At 53.7% G+C, this 18177-nt stretch overlaps 1 protein-coding gene and 1 pseudogene across 1 annotated transcript; one reads left to right on the forward strand and one right to left on the reverse strand.

Annotated features, from left to right (window-relative positions):
- Positions 1-1849: 1849 nt before the first annotated feature.
- On the forward strand, positions 1850-2398 carry LOC124670375 (calmodulin-binding protein 25-like). The gene has a single exon (XM_047206887.1). The coding sequence runs from the start codon at positions 1850-1852 to the stop codon at positions 2396-2398; it is 549 nt and encodes a 182-aa protein (XP_047062843.1).
- A 2509-nt stretch (positions 2399-4907) lies between these two features.
- LOC124677399 lies at positions 4908-14693 on the reverse strand (annotated as a pseudogene).
- Positions 14694-18177: the final 3484 nt, after the last annotated feature.

An 18177-nucleotide genomic window follows, 5' to 3' on the forward strand; every position in this document is an offset into this window, starting at 1 on the left:
TTGATCTCATTCGGAAGGAGGTTCTGCCTTCTTCGAAAACATTGTTTCCCACCCCATCTCATAGGGCGAGGAGAGCTCCATACAAGTTGAACCGGCTCGTCATCTTTTTCCGTCGTTTATAGATCGATCGGAGCCTATTTTCCTTGCTGGCACATAATGGCGAGTTGGGGCCATAGGCGAGGCCGTGCCGCTGGTCCGGTGGTAGTAGAGCGTTCCGACGGTTGATCTTGCGGCGGCGCCCTGGCTCTTTTATCTTTGATGTGAAGCATTGGGATCGTGGCCCGGTTCAGGTGTCACCCGCCAGGGAGGTAGACATCCAACCATTGCACGCTCGCTTTGCCACCTCCACTCTCATAAGGTGTGGTCCCACATGCGTTGAGGAGGCTGCGAATCACGATGGCGGCGTCCCGAACATGACTTAGCGTTGTTGTCTTTGCGGTTGCGCTTCTTCCATGGCCATCATCCCTTCTTCGTGATTGATGTTGGCGATGGGGGGCTTGGGTTTATGGTGGGGCTTAGAAGTGGAAGTAGAAGTGGACGAGGACTAGGACTATTGTGGATATGGGAACGCCGGCGGCCAGCATTTAAAAAAAGACCCACACGCAACCGGCATTAATGAGGGCGCGGGAACCAGCAGTGGTGGGTTGCTACCAGCAGGCTTGAGCGGATGGGGAGGAAGCACCACCGGTCTATCTTCTATCCCCGTGATTGCATTTCTAACCTAAATTTAGTCCAAAAATGTGTAGATACGCGGCCATTGTTGTGTCAGCCCAAAATTTTAATTTCTTTCTATGCATACCGACTAATGAACCAGCTCGATCCGTTTGGCTCGACGTGAAGATGGCCTAAGCACAGTAATCCTACACCTGCGGAAGGATTTTATGGAATAGTTTACCGATGCTGGTGTGGCTTCACTCAATTGGTGCATACTGAAGCAGTTACTCCGAAAATTGAGCGCACGACGCACCGCTGCACACCACGTGTGCCCGTAAGGGCATGTGCAATGGTTGATAAGACCGTCTTATCTTAAATGTGCCATGTAATCTAGATATGACAGTAAAACATGGTGAAAGTTATTTTTTAGTTTTATCTTTAGTAACTAGACATCCTAAATATATGGTAAGACAGATTGTGCTAAGAGAAGGCAACGTCTTTTTTTGACTTTTTCTCTTCTTCACATCAGCATTTATCCTACGTGGCATTACTAAGATATCACCATTATACATGTTCTAAGCATCCTTCCGTAACAAATTGTCCGTAGACATAGCATTATTGGCCTAAGCATCCTCGTGACTTGCTCGCTGCCCCTCATCTAGATGTCCGGAAAATAAAGGGTGTGCTTGATTCAGCTGGACGGAAGGTCAAACGCACACACCTACTGGAATAGTGGACCGATAGGTGAGAGACAACAGTTCCATTGAAGTCCACTCTGGTTGACCGTTCTAGACGTGCGCGCTGTACGGTGCGGCTGCGTGCACCACTCGAGACTCGAGACCAACGCTCGCACGCCATGCACGAGCACCGCGCGTCCACACACTCCTCTCAACTCTCATCTCGCTCCTCAACCTGTTCGAGCCAAGGCCAAAATCTGACGGGCACCCCTTGGTCTGCTGCTCCCTTCACGCCCACGCGCCGACACCTCCACGACCCACCCCATTCCAAAGCTACCCTACGCCTACGCGCTTTCCCCTGTCCCACTCCCACCGCCGGCCACCGGCCACCACCTTTGCCCAGCCGCCTCCTTTTATAACGCCTACCAGCCTCTGCACCATTTCCCATTCTCATTCCCTGCTACCAGACCTCTACTCCCCGCTTGCACACCAGCGTTGCACCACTGATCCACTACACCATGGACGCCCTCGCCTGCGTCGCGCCGCCCGCGCTGCTCTCCCGCTCCTTCGCCGACGCCGCCATCACCCGCGCGCTCCACTTCTCCCTCTCCGCCACCGGCCGCTCCCCCGTCCCCGACCCGCCCTCCACCCTCGGCGCCGCCTGCAGCGCGGCTCCCACAACGGGCGCCTCGCCCGCCTTCTGCGTGCCCGCGCCACCCCTGGCGGCGCCGGCCGCGCGCTGCAAGCTCGGGCCCTCGGGCGGGCGCGCGGGGAAGCGGCGGCCGCGCCCGTCCAAGCGCGTGCCCACCACGTACATCAGCGCCGACGCCGCCACCTTCCGCCTCATGGTGCAGCACGTCACCGGCGCCGGCCCCGACCCGCAGCTCCACGCCGACGCCGCCCTCGCTCTCCTCATGCCGCCCTTCGGCGTGGACCACCTGCTGCCTTCGGACCCCGCGGCGGCCGCGGCACACGTCGCAGCCTACGCGCTCCCGCGTCCGGAGGCGGCCGAGCCGCCGTGCTTCCCCACGCTCGACTCCTGGAACGTCATCTACGACAAGAACTAGCTCGTCTGGGACTCAAAGGAATACGCTTTGTACAGGCAGCATGCAGCTGATGATCGATGGCGCCGTCGTGGGTGGCTTTGTGATCTAGTGGAGTATTTCCTTCTCTGGCTGTGGTAGAACGGTAGAGAAGGTGTAGTGATGTATGCCAGTGCGAGAACTACCAGTACGCGGCGTGCGTGCTCGTGTGGGAGTGTTGCAATGCAGCCAACTTTGCTAATGTACGTCAGGTTTCAGGCGCTCCTTGTCTCTTCACTGGTTGCTCTTGCTGATTCCACTTCTCTGTGGTTATTGCCGTTGGATACATAGGCGTGATTCGTGTTTTTTAATGGCAGATCCGTGGATTTCTTTTTGTTAGGATTGGAACAAATCACCTACAAATTTTTGGCTCTAAGTTCACACTTCACGGTCGCAACACCAATGTTTTGTCCAACAAAAATACTGAACCAATTAACAATTTTCGTATTAATTTAGTCCAAGTAAAATATCATGATAGTACCATTTCTAACATTGTCTACCATACGCCAAACTAGATATTCAAGAGAAAACCTAGGTAGTATGGGAAGAGTCACGAGTTGGTCGATTGTGTGAGAACTAGTGCCAGGTACTAGTGGTATGTACGTGCCACGCCATAGCTCCTTGTCTAAGTGGAAGTTCAACTTAACAGTCTTCACTCACGTGTATGTATATAAACAGTGATTGAAACTACTACGTTATCTGAGGTGCTTCTGAGAATTGGTTGGGGATTGTTGGATATAGATAGGCATCTATCGAGCATTTAGCCTGCAATTTCTGAAATCTCAAGGCCCACCATATTAGTAGCTTGGGGACTGTCGTAGACTACGGCAGATGTCATGAGATGGCTTAAGTAGAGAGGTGGAGCCTGTATGAACTACAGTGGAATCCGGATGCGAGATTGGGCACGAGCGACACGGCGACGTACTTAGGTTTAAGGCCTTGTGTGGAGGTAACACCCCTACTCCTCCTAATATTACTATATGTGATATGCGAGCTACAATGATGCTTCTTGAGTTGTGTTCGACTGAGCGAGAGGGACGAACAAAGATATTGTTCCTCTCTCGATGGACTGGTGTGTGGAGAATGAATCGACTCCTCCCCCCCCAGGGGCTCATGGGAAGCCTTATATATGACCCCCAGGTTACACGGGAAATGATAACAATAACATGGGAAAGCAGGCTCCTTCAGATCCATCGGTCCTTCCCGAGGCGCTGGTGGAGCCTGCCGGCTGATCTATTATGTCCCTTGGTCGTTGATGACATAGACAGGGCGTTGAGGCTACATGGGCATAGGGCCACTGTGCCCCTCGTAGCCCTGCGCCACCCGCGCCGTCCCGATCATCGTCCATCGTATAGGATGGCGTGCGGAATGGTTAGCACAGTGGCATATCCCGTAGCAAGTGGGATGTGCCCGGTGTGCTGGCTTATGGCACCCGTCCTCGCCTAGATGGCAGAGACCCAGCCGACCAGTGCTAGATGACCATGAAGTCGGCCTCCGCCATCCAGCCCACATCAGGGCAGCTCGGTTGCTTAGCCGACCCAAGCCACATGATGGCTTGGTCTGCCCACCTTCAGTCGGCCCAACAATTGACTATTCCCCTATTCTTGGCATACCAGAGGCCATCGCCAACAGGAAAAGCTTTGGGGATAAAGTTTAGTCCCACATTGCCAGTTGGGAGAGAGTTGGAGCAGCTTATCAAGGTTGTTGTTCTAGTACTTATAAGTGAGTGAGAAGAGAAGAGTTCACGTGCACTCCTCCCCCCCCCCCCCCCCCGCATTCCTCACCACACGCGCGTCGCTTTTCGTGGATCGATTTCGAGTTTAAAACCCCTTTTGTGGAAGTCTAAGTTTTTTGCATGGTGCACCAACCGTGTTGGGCACGTGTCGGCTTGCATCTCCATGCTCGCCACATCTCCCTACCTTTCTACGTGTGGCGGTTCGGTGCGCTCCCTTCCTAGACTATACCACGAGACAAAACAGAGAATACTACTCTCTTTTTCCGTCTCTCTAACGTGTCTAGTTCCACCGTCCGTCGAGATCCTGCACCAGAAGACGGACGATAAGGTTTTTGGGGAGCGTCTCGGTGAGACTGATCACTGCGGTACGAGTTCTTCCTCACCGGTTCGTCTGCTTTTCGACATATCCAGCTACTCTGACTAAACCATTGACGACATCAATGACGGCTATGGTGATGCTGCTGCTGGAGCGACTTTTCCAGTCACGATGTACGTGTTCATACTTTCTGACACTTGTTTCATGTTCATATATGATGTATGTGCTTAGTCTGATGTGTGTATGTTTAAGTATGCTAGTGCACCGTGATATTATTTTCGATAATTAAACTTACTTAAAAATTGCCTAATAATCTAACAAAAGATGTCACAAGGTCACATCTAAGGTGTAAAATATGACAATATTTATTAGATAAGGTAAAAGTTGTCACGAGATTACAACTAATAGAGCATGTGCTCTTTACTAACATATTAAAAAAAAATTCATACATCTAGTGGACACAAAATTATAGGAAGGCCAAACTTAGGTTGAAGTGTTAGCAGATCTGCAGGTGCATGAACATATTTTGGAGAAAGAGTAAAGGAAAACTTCTGCAGGATCATTGCCATCATCGACTTTGCTTCTAACATTGCGAAGTTCTGACCGATGCATGACCTTGGACCTATGGAGAATCCTAGATGAGCATATGGAATCTTGGCTGCTTTTGAGATCCCATTCTCAAATCTCATTGGATCGAACTCATTTGCTTTGTCACCCCAGACCTCCTTGTCTCGGTGCAGTATTGGAATAGGGATAACAATTTCATTGTCTTTACGTAAATTGAGACTTCCCAGTTTCACATCAGAGATAGGTTTTCTCAGCATTACAATAATAGGACAATACAGTCTCAGTGTCTCAAGGAGCACCATTGTCATCTGCAATTCCAGTCGACTGTTAGTCAATCAGCTCAAACTAAAAGTTGCAATGTTAAGATAATTTTGTTCAGATGAAACAAGAATAATAATGATACTCGCTACAATAGCCTAAAATTGCTGACACTCTTGCAAGAGCAGAAGATGGTTAATTAATTTTTAAAAAAGGAATCCATGCAATCTAAGTTCGGCTTACCTCTTTTAGTTTACTAAGCATGTCTGCATCAGGGTTTCTCTTTCCACATTCTCTTAGAACCTCCTGTCTTAGCCGCTGCTGCCATTCTGGATACACACTTAGCAAGAACAGTGTCCAGGTAAGCAGATGCGATGTGGTTTCATGCCCTGCAAAGAAGAATGTCTTGCATTCTGGTAGAAACTATAGGGTTCTACCGGGGCGAGGGCGTAGATTGTAGGGGTGGAAGTGCTGAGAGCGAGAGGGAGGAAGGCGGCGCCGGCGGCAGGGCGCCGTCGCGAGCACGCGGAAGGCGGCGGCTAGGGTTTGGGCGGCGCGGACGGGAGAAGGCCGACTCCTCTGGGAGTCGGCAATAATGATATCTGATTATTGCTTGATTGATTTAGTCTATTACAACTTGTATATATAAGAGAACTCGCGAAACCCTAATCTGCTAACTGGGCTAAGCCCCTAACTAAGCATGGCCGGTTGGGCCAATGGGCCCCCTCCGGCGGTAGACCAGGCCGGTCATAACATCTCTCCCCGCCTGCGCAAACAGCTCGTCCTCGAGCTGGTAATCTGGGTAATGCTGCTGGAACTCCTCGCGAGGCTCCCAAGTCGCCTCCTCCTCGGAAAGGCCCTCCCACTGCACCAACAAATGCCAAACATCACGACGTAGTTGAGCGCGGAGCACCTTGGCCGGACTGGGCAGCAGACGTCCCGCGGCCGTCGGCGGAAGTGGTGGAGTGGCCACCGGCGGGGCACCGCGATAGGGCTTCAGCAGGCCCACGTGGAAGACGTCGTGAATGCGGGCCCCCTCCGGCAACTGAAGCCTGTACGCCATGGTCCCAATCCGCTCGACGATGATGAAGGGCCCCGCATAGCGCGGACCAAGTTTACGCTTGGCACGCGGGTCGAGGGATCGATGAGAGCGGTGCAACGAGCGAAGCCACACCCAGTCACCCACCGCGTACTCAACCTCACGATGTCGCCCGTCATAGTAGTGCTTGGCGACCTGTTGAGCTTGGACAAGACGCTGCCGCACCTCGGCCAGCATCTCGTCGCGGGCGCGGATGAGCCCGCCAGCTGCCTCCGTCCGCGCTGTCGCTGGATCCACCGGTAGGATAGGTGGTGGTGGCCGACCGTAGACCACCTCGAATGGCGTAGCACGCAGGGCGGAGTGGTAGGAGGTGTTGTAGCAGTACTCCGCCCACGCAAGCCAATCCACCCAAGCGCGAGGACGATCACCTGTAACACAGCGCAAATACATGGCGATCACCTTATTGACCACCTCGGACTGGCCGTCCGTCTGAGGATGGAACGCCGTGCTGAACCGGAGTTGGACCCCCGCCATGCGGAAGAGGTCCCGCCACACGTGCCCCGTGAACACCGGATCTCGATCACAGACGATGGACGAGGGAAACCCGTGTAGGCGGACGATACCGTCGAAGAAGGCGCGGGCCACAGACGCCGCTGTGTAGGGATGGCCAAGCGCGATGAAGTGGGCGTACTTGGAGAAGCGGTCAACCACCGTGAGGATGACAGACTTGCCGCCCACCCTCGGAAGGCCCTCGATGAAGTCCATGGAGATGTCGGCCCACACCTGCGAAGGAACGTCAAGCGGCTGCAGGACACCAGCTGGGCGCAAAGTCTCCGTCTTGTTGCGCTGGCACGTCTCACACGAACGCACCCAATCCTGGACCATGGCCCGATCGCCCGGAATGTAGAAATCCGCGCGAAGACGGTGGAGGGTCTTCTGGACACCCTCATGACCGGCGGAGTGTGCCAAGAGCAGCACCTGATGGCGGAGGTCATCATGGTCGGGGACGAACACGCGGCGCCCGTGGAGGAGAAGGCCATCGATGACGCGCCAAGGGTCGTCCAGCTCACCCGCGTCGAGCTGCTGCCGCAGAAGCTGGGCATCCGGCGCGGACACCGTCGCCTGGCGGATGCGGTCGAAGAGGACGAAGGAGGGCCCCGAGCGGATGCAGAACAGGAGGCCGTCCGAGTCTCCCTCAGTGGCATCGGGATCGGCGTCGCGGCGGGACAAGGCATCGGCCGCCGTGTTGAGGCGCCCCGGACGATACTCCACCGTGAAGTCGAAGCCAAACAGCTTGCTGATCCACTGGTGCTGGGGCACCGTCGACAGCCGCTGGTCCAAGAGGAACTTAAGGCTGTAGTGGTCCGTACGTACGCGGAACGAGCGCCCCCATAGGTAGGGGCGCCGGTGGCGGACGGCCTCGAACCAAGCCAATGAGTTCCTCGCTCGTACGCCGCAAGCTTGAGGTGGCGTGCAGCAAACGGCCGGCTGAAGTAGGCGAGCGGCCCGTCACCCTGGTGAAGGACGGCACCGAACCCCGCCCCGGAGGCGTCGCAGTCGACGATGAACAACTTGTCGAAGTCCGGCATCTGGAGAACGGGGCCCGTCGTCAGGGCCCCCTTGAGGGCCTCGAAGGCAGCGGTAGCCTCGTCGTCCCAAGCGAAGGCCTCGTGCCGCAGCAGGCGCGTGAGCGGCGAGGCGATGAGGCCAAAATCCCGGATGAACTTCCGGTAGTAGCCGGCGAGGCCCAGGAACCCGCGGAGGGCGCGTGGTGAACGCGGCGTCGGCCAGGCGGCGACCGCCGCCACCTTGTCCGCATCCATCGCCACCCCGTCGGCGGAGATGACGTGACCGAGATAGGCCACCGAGGTCGTCGCAAACGAGCACTTCGAGCGCTTGAGGTGAAGTCGATGCGCTCGAAGCTCGTTGAAGACGATGGCGACATGCTGCAGGTGCTCCGCCCATGATGCGCTGTAGATCAAGATATCATCGAAAAAACCAGCACAAAACGACGTAAGTATGGGCGAAGGACATCATTCATCAGGGACTGGAAGGTCGCGGGCGCGTTGGTGAGGCCGAAAGGCATCACCACGAACTCGAAGTGGCCATGGTGTGTCCGGAACGCCGTCTTGGCGATGTCCTTCGGGTGCATGCGCACCTGATGATAGCCTGAGCGGAGGTCGAGCTTGGTGAAGAACCTCGCGCCGTGGAGCTCGTCAAACAGCTCGTCGACCAACGGGATCGGGAACTTATCCTTGAGCGTGAGGGCGTTGAGGGCGCGGTAGTCGATGCAGAAGCGCCACGTGCCATCCGACTTGCGCACCAAGAGCACCGGCGCGGAGAACGGGGACGTGGAGATCCTGATGATGCCCGCCGCCAACATGAGCGCGCACTGGCGCTCCAGCTCGTCCTTCTGCAGCTGGGGGTAGCGGTATGGGCGCACCGCCACTGGCGCCGACCCCGGGAGCAAGTGTATGCGATGGTCACACGCTCGTGGGGGCGGCAGGACCTGCGGCTCCTCGAAGATGTCGCCGTGCTGCTGCAGGAGGTGCGTCAGGAGGGGGTGCTCGGCGTCGTCGGCCCCAGAGACTAGCTGGAGCTGCGGCGCGGGAGATGTGCCCCCGAGACCCTCCCAGCGAATGTAGCGTCCCTGGCGCCAGAAGGTCATCATCAGGGCGTCGAAGTCCCAGAGAATGGGTCCGAGCGTCCGCAGAAAGTCGACGCCAAGGATGAAGTCGAAGCAGCCCAAGTCGATGCCGGCGCACGTGATGACGAAGTGCTCGTCACCGATGGTAAGGGGAACGTGCTGGACCACCCCATGGCAGTGGAGGCAGTCACCGTTGGCCACGGTCACGCGGAGGGTATCCCCACCTGTCGGCTGTAACGCGAGGCGGCGCATAGTGGCGGCGGGGAGGAAATTATGCGTAGACCCCGTGTCCAGTAGCGCCACCAGAGGCTCGCCCTGGATAGTGACCGGAAGCAGCATCGTCCGCTCGTGGCGGATGCCGGCGAGCGCGTGGAGGGACACGACGAAGGTCGTGGCAGCTGCGTCGGTCGGCCCGGCCATCTCGGATGCCGCGGCAACCGGCCCAGTCATCGGGTCGCCCTCCTCTACGTCGACGGTCTCCAGGTAGAAGAGGCGAGGGCACACGTGACCGGGCGTGTATGGGTCATCGCAGTTGAAGCAGAGTCCCAGGCGGCGGCGTTCGAGCTGCTCCGCCGGGGTGAGGCGGCGGAACGTGCGTGTAGCTGCGGGGGCAGGGCCAGTCGGTCCAGGTGGGGCGGGCCGGGTGGCGGCCACGGCCGGAGGAGGAGGTCGGGCGGCGCGGGTGCCGCGGGCCAGGGGCGTCTGCTGAACTGCCTGGGCGCGACGCTCATAAGCGCGCGCGTAGTGCATCGCCGTCTGGAGGTCCCGCGGAGCCTGTAGCTCGACATCCACGCGGATATGGTCCGGGAGGCCGCCAATGAAGAGCTCGGTGCGCTATTGGCCCGTCACACCGGGCGCATGGCATGCGAGGGTCTGGAAGCGGTCGGCGAAGTCCTGCACCGTGGTGGTGAACGCCAAATGCCCAAGTTCCGCCAAGCGGCTGCCGCGGATTGGAGGGCCGAAGCGGAGAAGGCAGAGCTCACAGAACCGGTCCCATGGAGGCATGCCCCCCTCGTCCTGCTCCAGGGAGTAGTACCACGTCTGGGCGGCGCCGCGGAGGTGGTACGAGGCGAGCCACGTCCGGTCCGAGCCGTGGTACGCTGTCCCCGGAAGAACCGCTCGCACCGGTTGAGCCGGTTGAGGGGTCCTCGACGCCGTCGTATGTGGCGAATTCCAGCTTGGCGTAGCGTGGGGAGCGAAGCCGGTGGCGCCTCGGGCGGGGTACTCCGTGCGACCAGCCGGACGGCTCGGCGAAGCGGGCGGGCGGCGGGTCCGGGAAGGACGGGCGCGGGGGTCCCCGGCGGTGGTGTAGACGGGGATGGCGCCGGTGCGGCCGAGTGGATCGGCGGGGGCTCCGTCGCGGTCACCCACGCCGGGAGTCGGGAGGGCGATGGCGGGAACTGGACCCGCTGGATGGGCACCCCCTGGGGCAGCGGGGCGGGGCCCGGACTGGGGGCCGGCGGCCAGGCCGCCCATGGTGGCGGCGGCGGTGAGGCCGGGGGCGGAGCGGGCGCTCCCTGGCCGGGAAGGTCCGTCGGCGCGGCCGGGTAGGCGGCGAGGGGTGGCGACAGGACCGGCGTAGTCATCCCTCGTGTACCGATGAGGTACGGGCGGATGCCCCGGACGGCGGTGGCGAGGTCGCGGATGGCCGTCGACAGCTCTTGCTGCGAGAGGAGGGGGGCGGCGCCGGCGTCATCGGCCAGGGGCGCCGCGGCGCCCGTGGAGGGCGGCGGCAGTTGCGCGGCGGCGGAGGCGGCTGGCGGCGGCTTGGAGGCGACGGCGGTGGTGGCGGTGGACTAGCTCGAAGACATGATCGTAGAGGTCTCTGATACCAAATTGGTAGAAACTAGGGTTCTACCGGGGCGAGGGCGTAGATTGTAGGGGTGGAAGTGCTGAGAGCGAGAGGGAGGAAGGCGGCGCCGGCGGCAGGGCGCCGTCGCGAGCACGCGGAAGGCGGCGGCTAGGGTTTGGGCGGCGCGGACGGGAGAAGGCCGACTCCTCTGGAAGTCGGCAATAATGATATCTGATTATTGCTTGATTGATTTAGTCTATTACAACTTGTATATAAGAGAACTCGCGAAACCCTAATCTGCTAACTCTAATCTGCTAACTGGGCTAAGTCCCTAACTAAGCTTGGCCGGTTGGGCCAATGGGCCCCCTCCGGCGGTAGACCAGGCCGGTCATAACACATTCATCTACGATCTCATCGATACTCAGAATCATCTCGTCTTGTTTCTCTCCTTGCTCCTTTGTGAAGCAAGCCTCAAGCATTAGACCCAGCAGATCATCTCCAAATCCACTTTCTTTTGATGCTACTCGACACACTGTATCATTTCAGATAGCATGTTCTGAAGTTTCTTTTCTAGCATCCACTGGCATCTGTTTCGTTTAGTCGGGAGATATCTGAAAAAAGGACATAATAAGCAAAACATAACTATTTTGTATGTACGAAATACTACTCTTGACATAGGAACTGATTTACTTAAATCCTGGTATCTGCAAATTGAGGAGAGTTGCCACACTGATGGCCTGAAGCTGTTTCTGTGCCTGAAATACTTCTTTTCCCTCCTTATAGCTACTTCCAAAAGCAGTTCGGGATATAACATCTGCTGTCAACACCTGGAATTGTTTGCTGAACTCGATTTCTATCTCGCCGCTCTTACTGTTGGCTGTCTGATCCTCCCACTTTTTGATCAAGCATTCGGCACAACTAAGCATTGTTCTTGTCATCGTCTGCAGTTTAGGATCATTTTAAAATTGCCAACTGTAGGTTTTTGGAAGGAAGCAAGTACATGCTTCAAGCATCTGAAATATAAGCCGTTACCTTAAGCTTGTCCATGGCAAATGCTGGGTTCACCACTCCACGGTGTCGCACCCAATCTTTGCCTTCCACCAATATTAGCCCTTTGCCGATTATCGCCAGAACTGCTGGGTGTGCATCGTTCTTCACGAAATGCCCAGATTTGTTTGCAATAATCTTCTTAACCAACTCATAATCACAGATGCAGGTTCGAGGTTCTGGACCGAACCAGTAGACAAATGGCCCTCCTAATAACATTCAAATAAAAAAAATATAACCGTAAAAGAAGGTGAGTCCGGAGGGCCAGACATATGTTCATTACTACGAGAAGGTTGTTATATGGGTGTCAGTAAATCGAAATAACTTAGTTATCGGTTAGATGATGTCATTAAATCTTAGTTGTAACTTACTAGCAAAAACATCTTTTATACTTGTGGTGAGTTTAAAGGGGCCCTCGATCTGGTACGTCTTCTACGTATGCGATCGAGGAGGTGACTAGGTTTCCAGGCCGCCTCCCATCGGTGCCGCCGACCTGCCCCAATTCTATGGCCTTCAGGCCATGGAGGCGGGGTGGATCTCGGTCCTGTCGGCGAGAGGGTTCCGTTTATTCGGTTTTAAGGTTAAGGTTTGGTGTGGCGTGTTCAGGTGGTGGCGGTGGCGTCTTCTTCAATAAAGTATTCCCGGCTTTAGCCCCATCTCGACAGCGATGTCAAGAAGCTTGTGGAAGAGGTGTGGTTCTCGAGGATTTCTTCTGGCTAGGAGATCTTCAAATATCCATGGAGCTTCATCGGCGGTTATTCCTTCTTCTTCGTCTCTAGGACGGATGTGGTCTTCTTGACCCATTCGGCGACTTCCCATCCGTAACCAACAATGTCAGGCTGACCGAGGGAGGAGCGGTGACGCACCGTCAACACGGTCTGGAGGTTAAAGACGAAGGGCATCTCAACGATTTTGTTGTTTTCTTTTCTTTTTTATTAGAGTTTTTTATATTGTTCCATGTTTCTCTTAATGCTAAGATTCTATTCACAAAAAAACTACTATTAGCATAAATCATGAAGCAAATCTAATAGTCGAGAGTTTTTTTTTTCTAGTTGCAACCTCATTTATAATGGAAGAAATTCGGTTGCTTGCAACCGTAAAAAAAACCTAGTTACAACCTAACTTAGAACTTAATTGCACGAATTACAGCGTAAATCTAACGGGGTTGAAAATTAACTAAGAACTAACCTAGCAAAACCGTTATTTTTTCGATAAAGAAAATATATTAATACCGGGAAGCTACCAATTACATCCAGCCTCTGCAATAACGTAGTGTCGTAATGGCAATATACATACACACAACCAAAAGAAAATTACATAAAGAAAAAGTCCATTGTAACAACGAACTAAACCCCATCAAAACGGCACTGGAAATCCATCAACTCTAAAGCAAAACCGTTCTTAGAGCATCTCTAACAGAGCCCGTAAATCCCGCCGGAACTGAATTATTCCGAAGGATTTACGGGTTCGGGCCGAAAGTGGCGCAGAACAGCACCCGAATCGGTGGGCTGGCCCGTATCGGAAGTTCGGGGGCCCGAGAAACTGGACCGTCGACCCGTATATATACAGGCCGCGGAGGGGAGTTGCGTTCCAAAACCCTACTCCCTCCGCCCCCTCCGCCGCGCGCACGGTTGGACTTCCGGCGAGCAATCGCAGAGCCACCGCCGCCGCTTCTCCTCTCTTTCCACCACCACCGTGACCGCATGGCCGGGGCGAACAGCGGAGGCAGGGGACGCGGGCGGATTGGCGGGAGCAACTCTCCACCGCGCCCCCCCCCCCCCCCCCCCGTCTTCCAGTCGGAGGCCGAGCGGCGCAAATGGAACCGCAGCGAAGGCGCTCGGAAGCGGAGCGCGCGGCGCTGGACCAACTGGGGTCTGACGCCACCGGGGAAGCTCGCGCGCTATGCAAATAGCGGCGAGGGGTCATCCTCGGCCGCGTCCGGCCGTGCGCTGTGGCGGCCCGCCTCCCACAGCAGTGACGAGGAGGAGGAGGAGGAGGAGGAGGAGGAGGAGGAGGAGGAGGTGCCGGTGCGCACCCTCTAGCTGCAGTCCGGGGACTTCGTCCTCAACGACGATGAGGAGGCGACGGCGGTGCAGCAAGTGTCCGTCATCTCCGCCGCCGAGGCGCGCGCGCTTCCGCCGCGAGGAAGCGGAAGCCGTCCGTGCCGTGCGGGAGTACGAGGCCGCGCAGAAGGAGGTGGCCGTCCGCTGCGTGAAGCAGGAGGTCGTCGACCTCGACTCCGAGTAGGCCGTCGTCAGCGTAGTCTGCCGCGGCAAGTATAGTAGCTCGCCGCCGGTGAAATTAGTTAGTTTTGGAGGTGGTCGCCGACGACCACCTCAAATGCAATGTATCTACCGATCGTAGCACCCGAATTATGCTTTAAATATGTTTGAATTTCAGTTCTACTTCTTGTGTTCGGATGATCACTTTGCCGGCAATTTTTGAAATCGATGTTTTTCGGTTCTGAATACGGGTATTGTTCTGCGCCACGCTAAAAATCGCTTGCTTTTTTATTTTTCGGAAGACTGAACTCAGTTTTTTTGTTCGGAAGAATAAGAGCTGTGTTAGAGATGCTCTTAGTATATATTCCAGTGACAAAACGTACCGTACTGATCTTTCCATTTCACGAAGTGCGGCAGGATCCTGCGGAGGTAGTCGTGGTCGTGCACGTCCAGCTCCACGCCGTCCGCCTCTGCCTTCATCCTCCGGATGTCCTCCGTCGAGCCTCTCATGAACCTGTACGGAGGTCCACGGACGCCCTGGTCCCGGAACATCCTGGCCACGGCACGAGGCTGCCACGCCAGGCGCACGACGACATAGATCCACAGCCACGAGATGGCAAGTGCCAGGAGCGCGGCGAGTACCGCGAGCAGAACCATCGGCGACGGTGGCAATCCGGTCTCTCTGTAGTGAGCTAGCTAGCTACTGCCAACAGAGGCTGCTTGACTGGGATCGTAGTGTTGCTGGCTAGATAGGCTCGGCCGCTTGGGCCTTGGGGCCTGATCGTGTCGCTCTTCATTTGGCTCACGTAATAAATAATGTCAGTCAAGTTTTTTCTGAGGTTTTCTGTTCGAAAATTGTGTCCTTTCTTGATGACGTTCCCTAAACTTCCTTCTTCCCCGTTGATCCCCAATTGGCTCCACTAGCCGCCTCTACTCTCCAATCCGCGTACTCAAACTTTACAAAAACTATTACTCCCTCCGGTTCATATTAATTAACTCAACTTTATTTAGATACGGACATTTGTTAACTAGATACATTTGTTTTGTATCTATATAAAGTTGAGTCAATTAGTTTGATTCGGAGGGAGTATTACCTTCATCCAAAGGTTAAGGCTTATATTTTTTTGATAAATCAAACCAAGTAAATTTTGATTAAGTTTTTAGAAGAATCTATCAACAAATATAATATTTTGTAGATACCATATAAAAATACATTTTATTATCTATCTAATGATATTGAATTTTTATTTACATGTTAATGCTAACTTAGTCAAACTTAACATAGTTTGACTTTCTAAAAATAATATAAGCCTTAAATTTTAGAATGGATGTAGTACTATGATATTGCCTGGTTTGCATACAACCAATGACTTCGAATAAATGCAATCATTTGGCAAACTATGTTTCACTCTTAGGGAATCTCCACCGGCACCAGACAAACGCATTTGGGGGCGCCAACACGATGTGTATTGGGTCCGACTGCCCATCTTGGTGCTTCTAATATGGCTTGCCTAATAGATATTTTTCCATTTTTGAAAATCATCGACATTTTTATATAAAATGCAACTATATTTACCTAATCATAGTTTCGTATAATAATCCAAATAATTTACATCTAGATTTATCCAAATGCTTAATAATTTAGCCAAAAATGCTCATTTTTTTCATACATTTGTTTGATCATCTTGTCCTTGTACACATCACTAGCTTGTACTTCTCCTCTTCATTTTTTTCTTTTCTCCTCATGTTTCCTCTTCTCCTCTCTCAGTTGGTTCCACTCTTTCTTCATCTTCTCAACTCAATCTTAGCTTGCTCCTCATGGTTCTCCTTCAAGTTTGCCATATTTTTCTCCAGCACAAGGTTTGAGTGGCATTCATCCACGTGTTCAATCTCTTAATAAACTGGTGTATTTCTTATCCAATTTATTTTTTCTTAAAATAAATTCTCAACCAACTAAGCATTCTGGATTCTTTCTTTAATTCTAGCGGTGTTGATTTTATCATGCCTAGGATCAACCCAACATAAGAAGCCACAATTTACGACAACGTATACAAATACAAAGTGTGATTTTTTTTGTTTTAACAACTCTTAATCATTATAATTAAGAAAATAAATACAAATGAATTACATATAAACATATCACACTAATTTCATTGTGATGTGAATAGGTGATACCTTCGATCCGAAATATTAGATGTAGTATATTTGTTTTTTTCCCTAGAAGACCTAAGTTTATATCGATCCTTCAGGAGGCAACTGTTGTGATGATTTACTCACACAAGATCTTGTTAACTTGTGAAATATTCATCTCACCGAACTTTCGAGTTTACCGGGGGTTTGTGAATCAATGGCTGGAAATAGGCCAGGGCTAACGTTTTACCTGCAGTTGTGCACTTATGAAATAGGATAAAAGATAATAATAAGTGTAATTGTGGATAATCAACAGATTTCAGTCGCGCTGGTTATCTACAGACTCATGTCCAACCTAATCACTCCAGTCGCGTTGGTTATGAAGGATTATTAAGTGTTAGGCTGTTATCACCAGATTTTGGCCAAATCAGGAGGTGGACCGCGATTGGAGATGGGCTTGAAGAATATACATGTACCAAGTTTGGGCTAATTGCCCGTGTATCTGTACCATAGTAGGATACGTGTCGGTTAGAAGTTAGAGTTTTACCCGTGCACGGTTAGGTGCACGCCTGAATTAGAAAGTCCCCCGGACTATAAATATGTATCTAGGGTTTATGAAATAAACAACAACCAACGTTCACCACAAATCAATCTCGGCGCATCGCCAACTCCTTCGTCTCGAGGGTTTCTCCCGGTAAGCACCATGCTGCCTAGATCGCATCTTGCGATCTAGGCAGCATAAGCTTATTACGTTGTTCATGCGTTGCTCGTACTTGAAGCCTTTTTGATGGCGAGTAACGTAGTTATCTTAGATGTGTTAGGGTTAGCATTGTTCTTCGTATCATATGCTCGTCGTAGTGCAACCCTTATACATCTAGCCGCCCTTACACCTATCTTAGGTGTAGGGGCGGCACCCCGCTTGATCATTGTTTAGTAGATCCGATCCGTTACGGTTGCTCCTTGTTCTTCAAGGATTAGTTTAATATCCGCAATAGTTAGGCCTTACAAAGGGTTGGAGGATCCGGCGGCGTGTAGGGTGTAGTTTGCTAGCCCTAGACAGGATGTTCCGGGGATCAACCTCGTGTTGGTTTTTAGGCCCTGTCTAGGATCGGCTTACGATCACCGTACGCGAGCGCGAGGCCCAGTCGTGAGTAGGATGATCCGATTATGCGGTGAAAACCCTAAATCGTCGTAGATCGCTTTAGCTTTATCTTGATCAAGCAGGACCACCATATATTCGTACACCTCGTACGAATCATGGGTGGATCGGCTCTTTGAGCCGATTCACGGTATAACTCGAGAGCCGATCGAGGCTCGTATTTAATGTTTACGTGTATGCCATGCGAGAAACTAAGCGAGGCATCATCCAACACCTTCCCGACCGGGTATAGGTCGGTGGCACGCCCTTGCGACAGCATCGGACGTGTGACCGAAGGCTTTGCGGGCCGTCGCTCCGAGGGACCGGGGCCAGCCACAGCCCCGAGTTGTTCCCGGCTCTACGGTGTTGCCCGTCGCTGCCCGCCGGTGGGTTTCCGACCGCAACACATTCGCGGCACGCCCGGTGGGACCATCTTCGACATCCACCGCATCGCCATCTACATCCGAGATGGCGGAAGGCACTCCGGTCAAGTACGAGGATCTGACTGACGAGCTCAAGAAGAAGCATGACGAGATCAAAGCAGTCCTCGAAGCCGACCTCATCGGCTCTTTTCACAGAACCCGCTCCCATGGCATCAGGTGGAAGGGGTTCTCACCGGAAGGCGCGCTCGATGGAGTGGACCTGTCCTCCCCGTCAGAAGAACGCACCAGGTCGCTGCGTCAGGAGATCAACTTCATGGTGGCTCATTCGCTACACCGCCACTCTGAGAGCCTGGTGAACACTTTGGAGCGTGTCGCTCTGCGTGTGATCCGGGAAATCCTGAGCCATCAGTATTCTCCCTCAGGACCAGCTCTGGGGACGTACCAAGGAGAGATGCCACTCCAGTCCCGTCCGCCGCTGCCGTTCGCGTTG

Source organism: Lolium rigidum, chromosome 7 (assembly GCF_022539505.1).
Source record: "Lolium rigidum isolate FL_2022 chromosome 7, APGP_CSIRO_Lrig_0.1, whole genome shotgun sequence".
In the NCBI taxonomy this organism is placed as follows: Eukaryota; Viridiplantae; Streptophyta; class Magnoliopsida; order Poales; family Poaceae; genus Lolium; species Lolium rigidum.

Excerpts from the sequence above, each read along its gene's own strand:
- LOC124670375 (XM_047206887.1), top strand. The coding sequence starts at position 1,850 with ATGGACGCCCTCGCCTGCGTCGCGCCGCCCGCGCTGCTCTCCCGCTCC.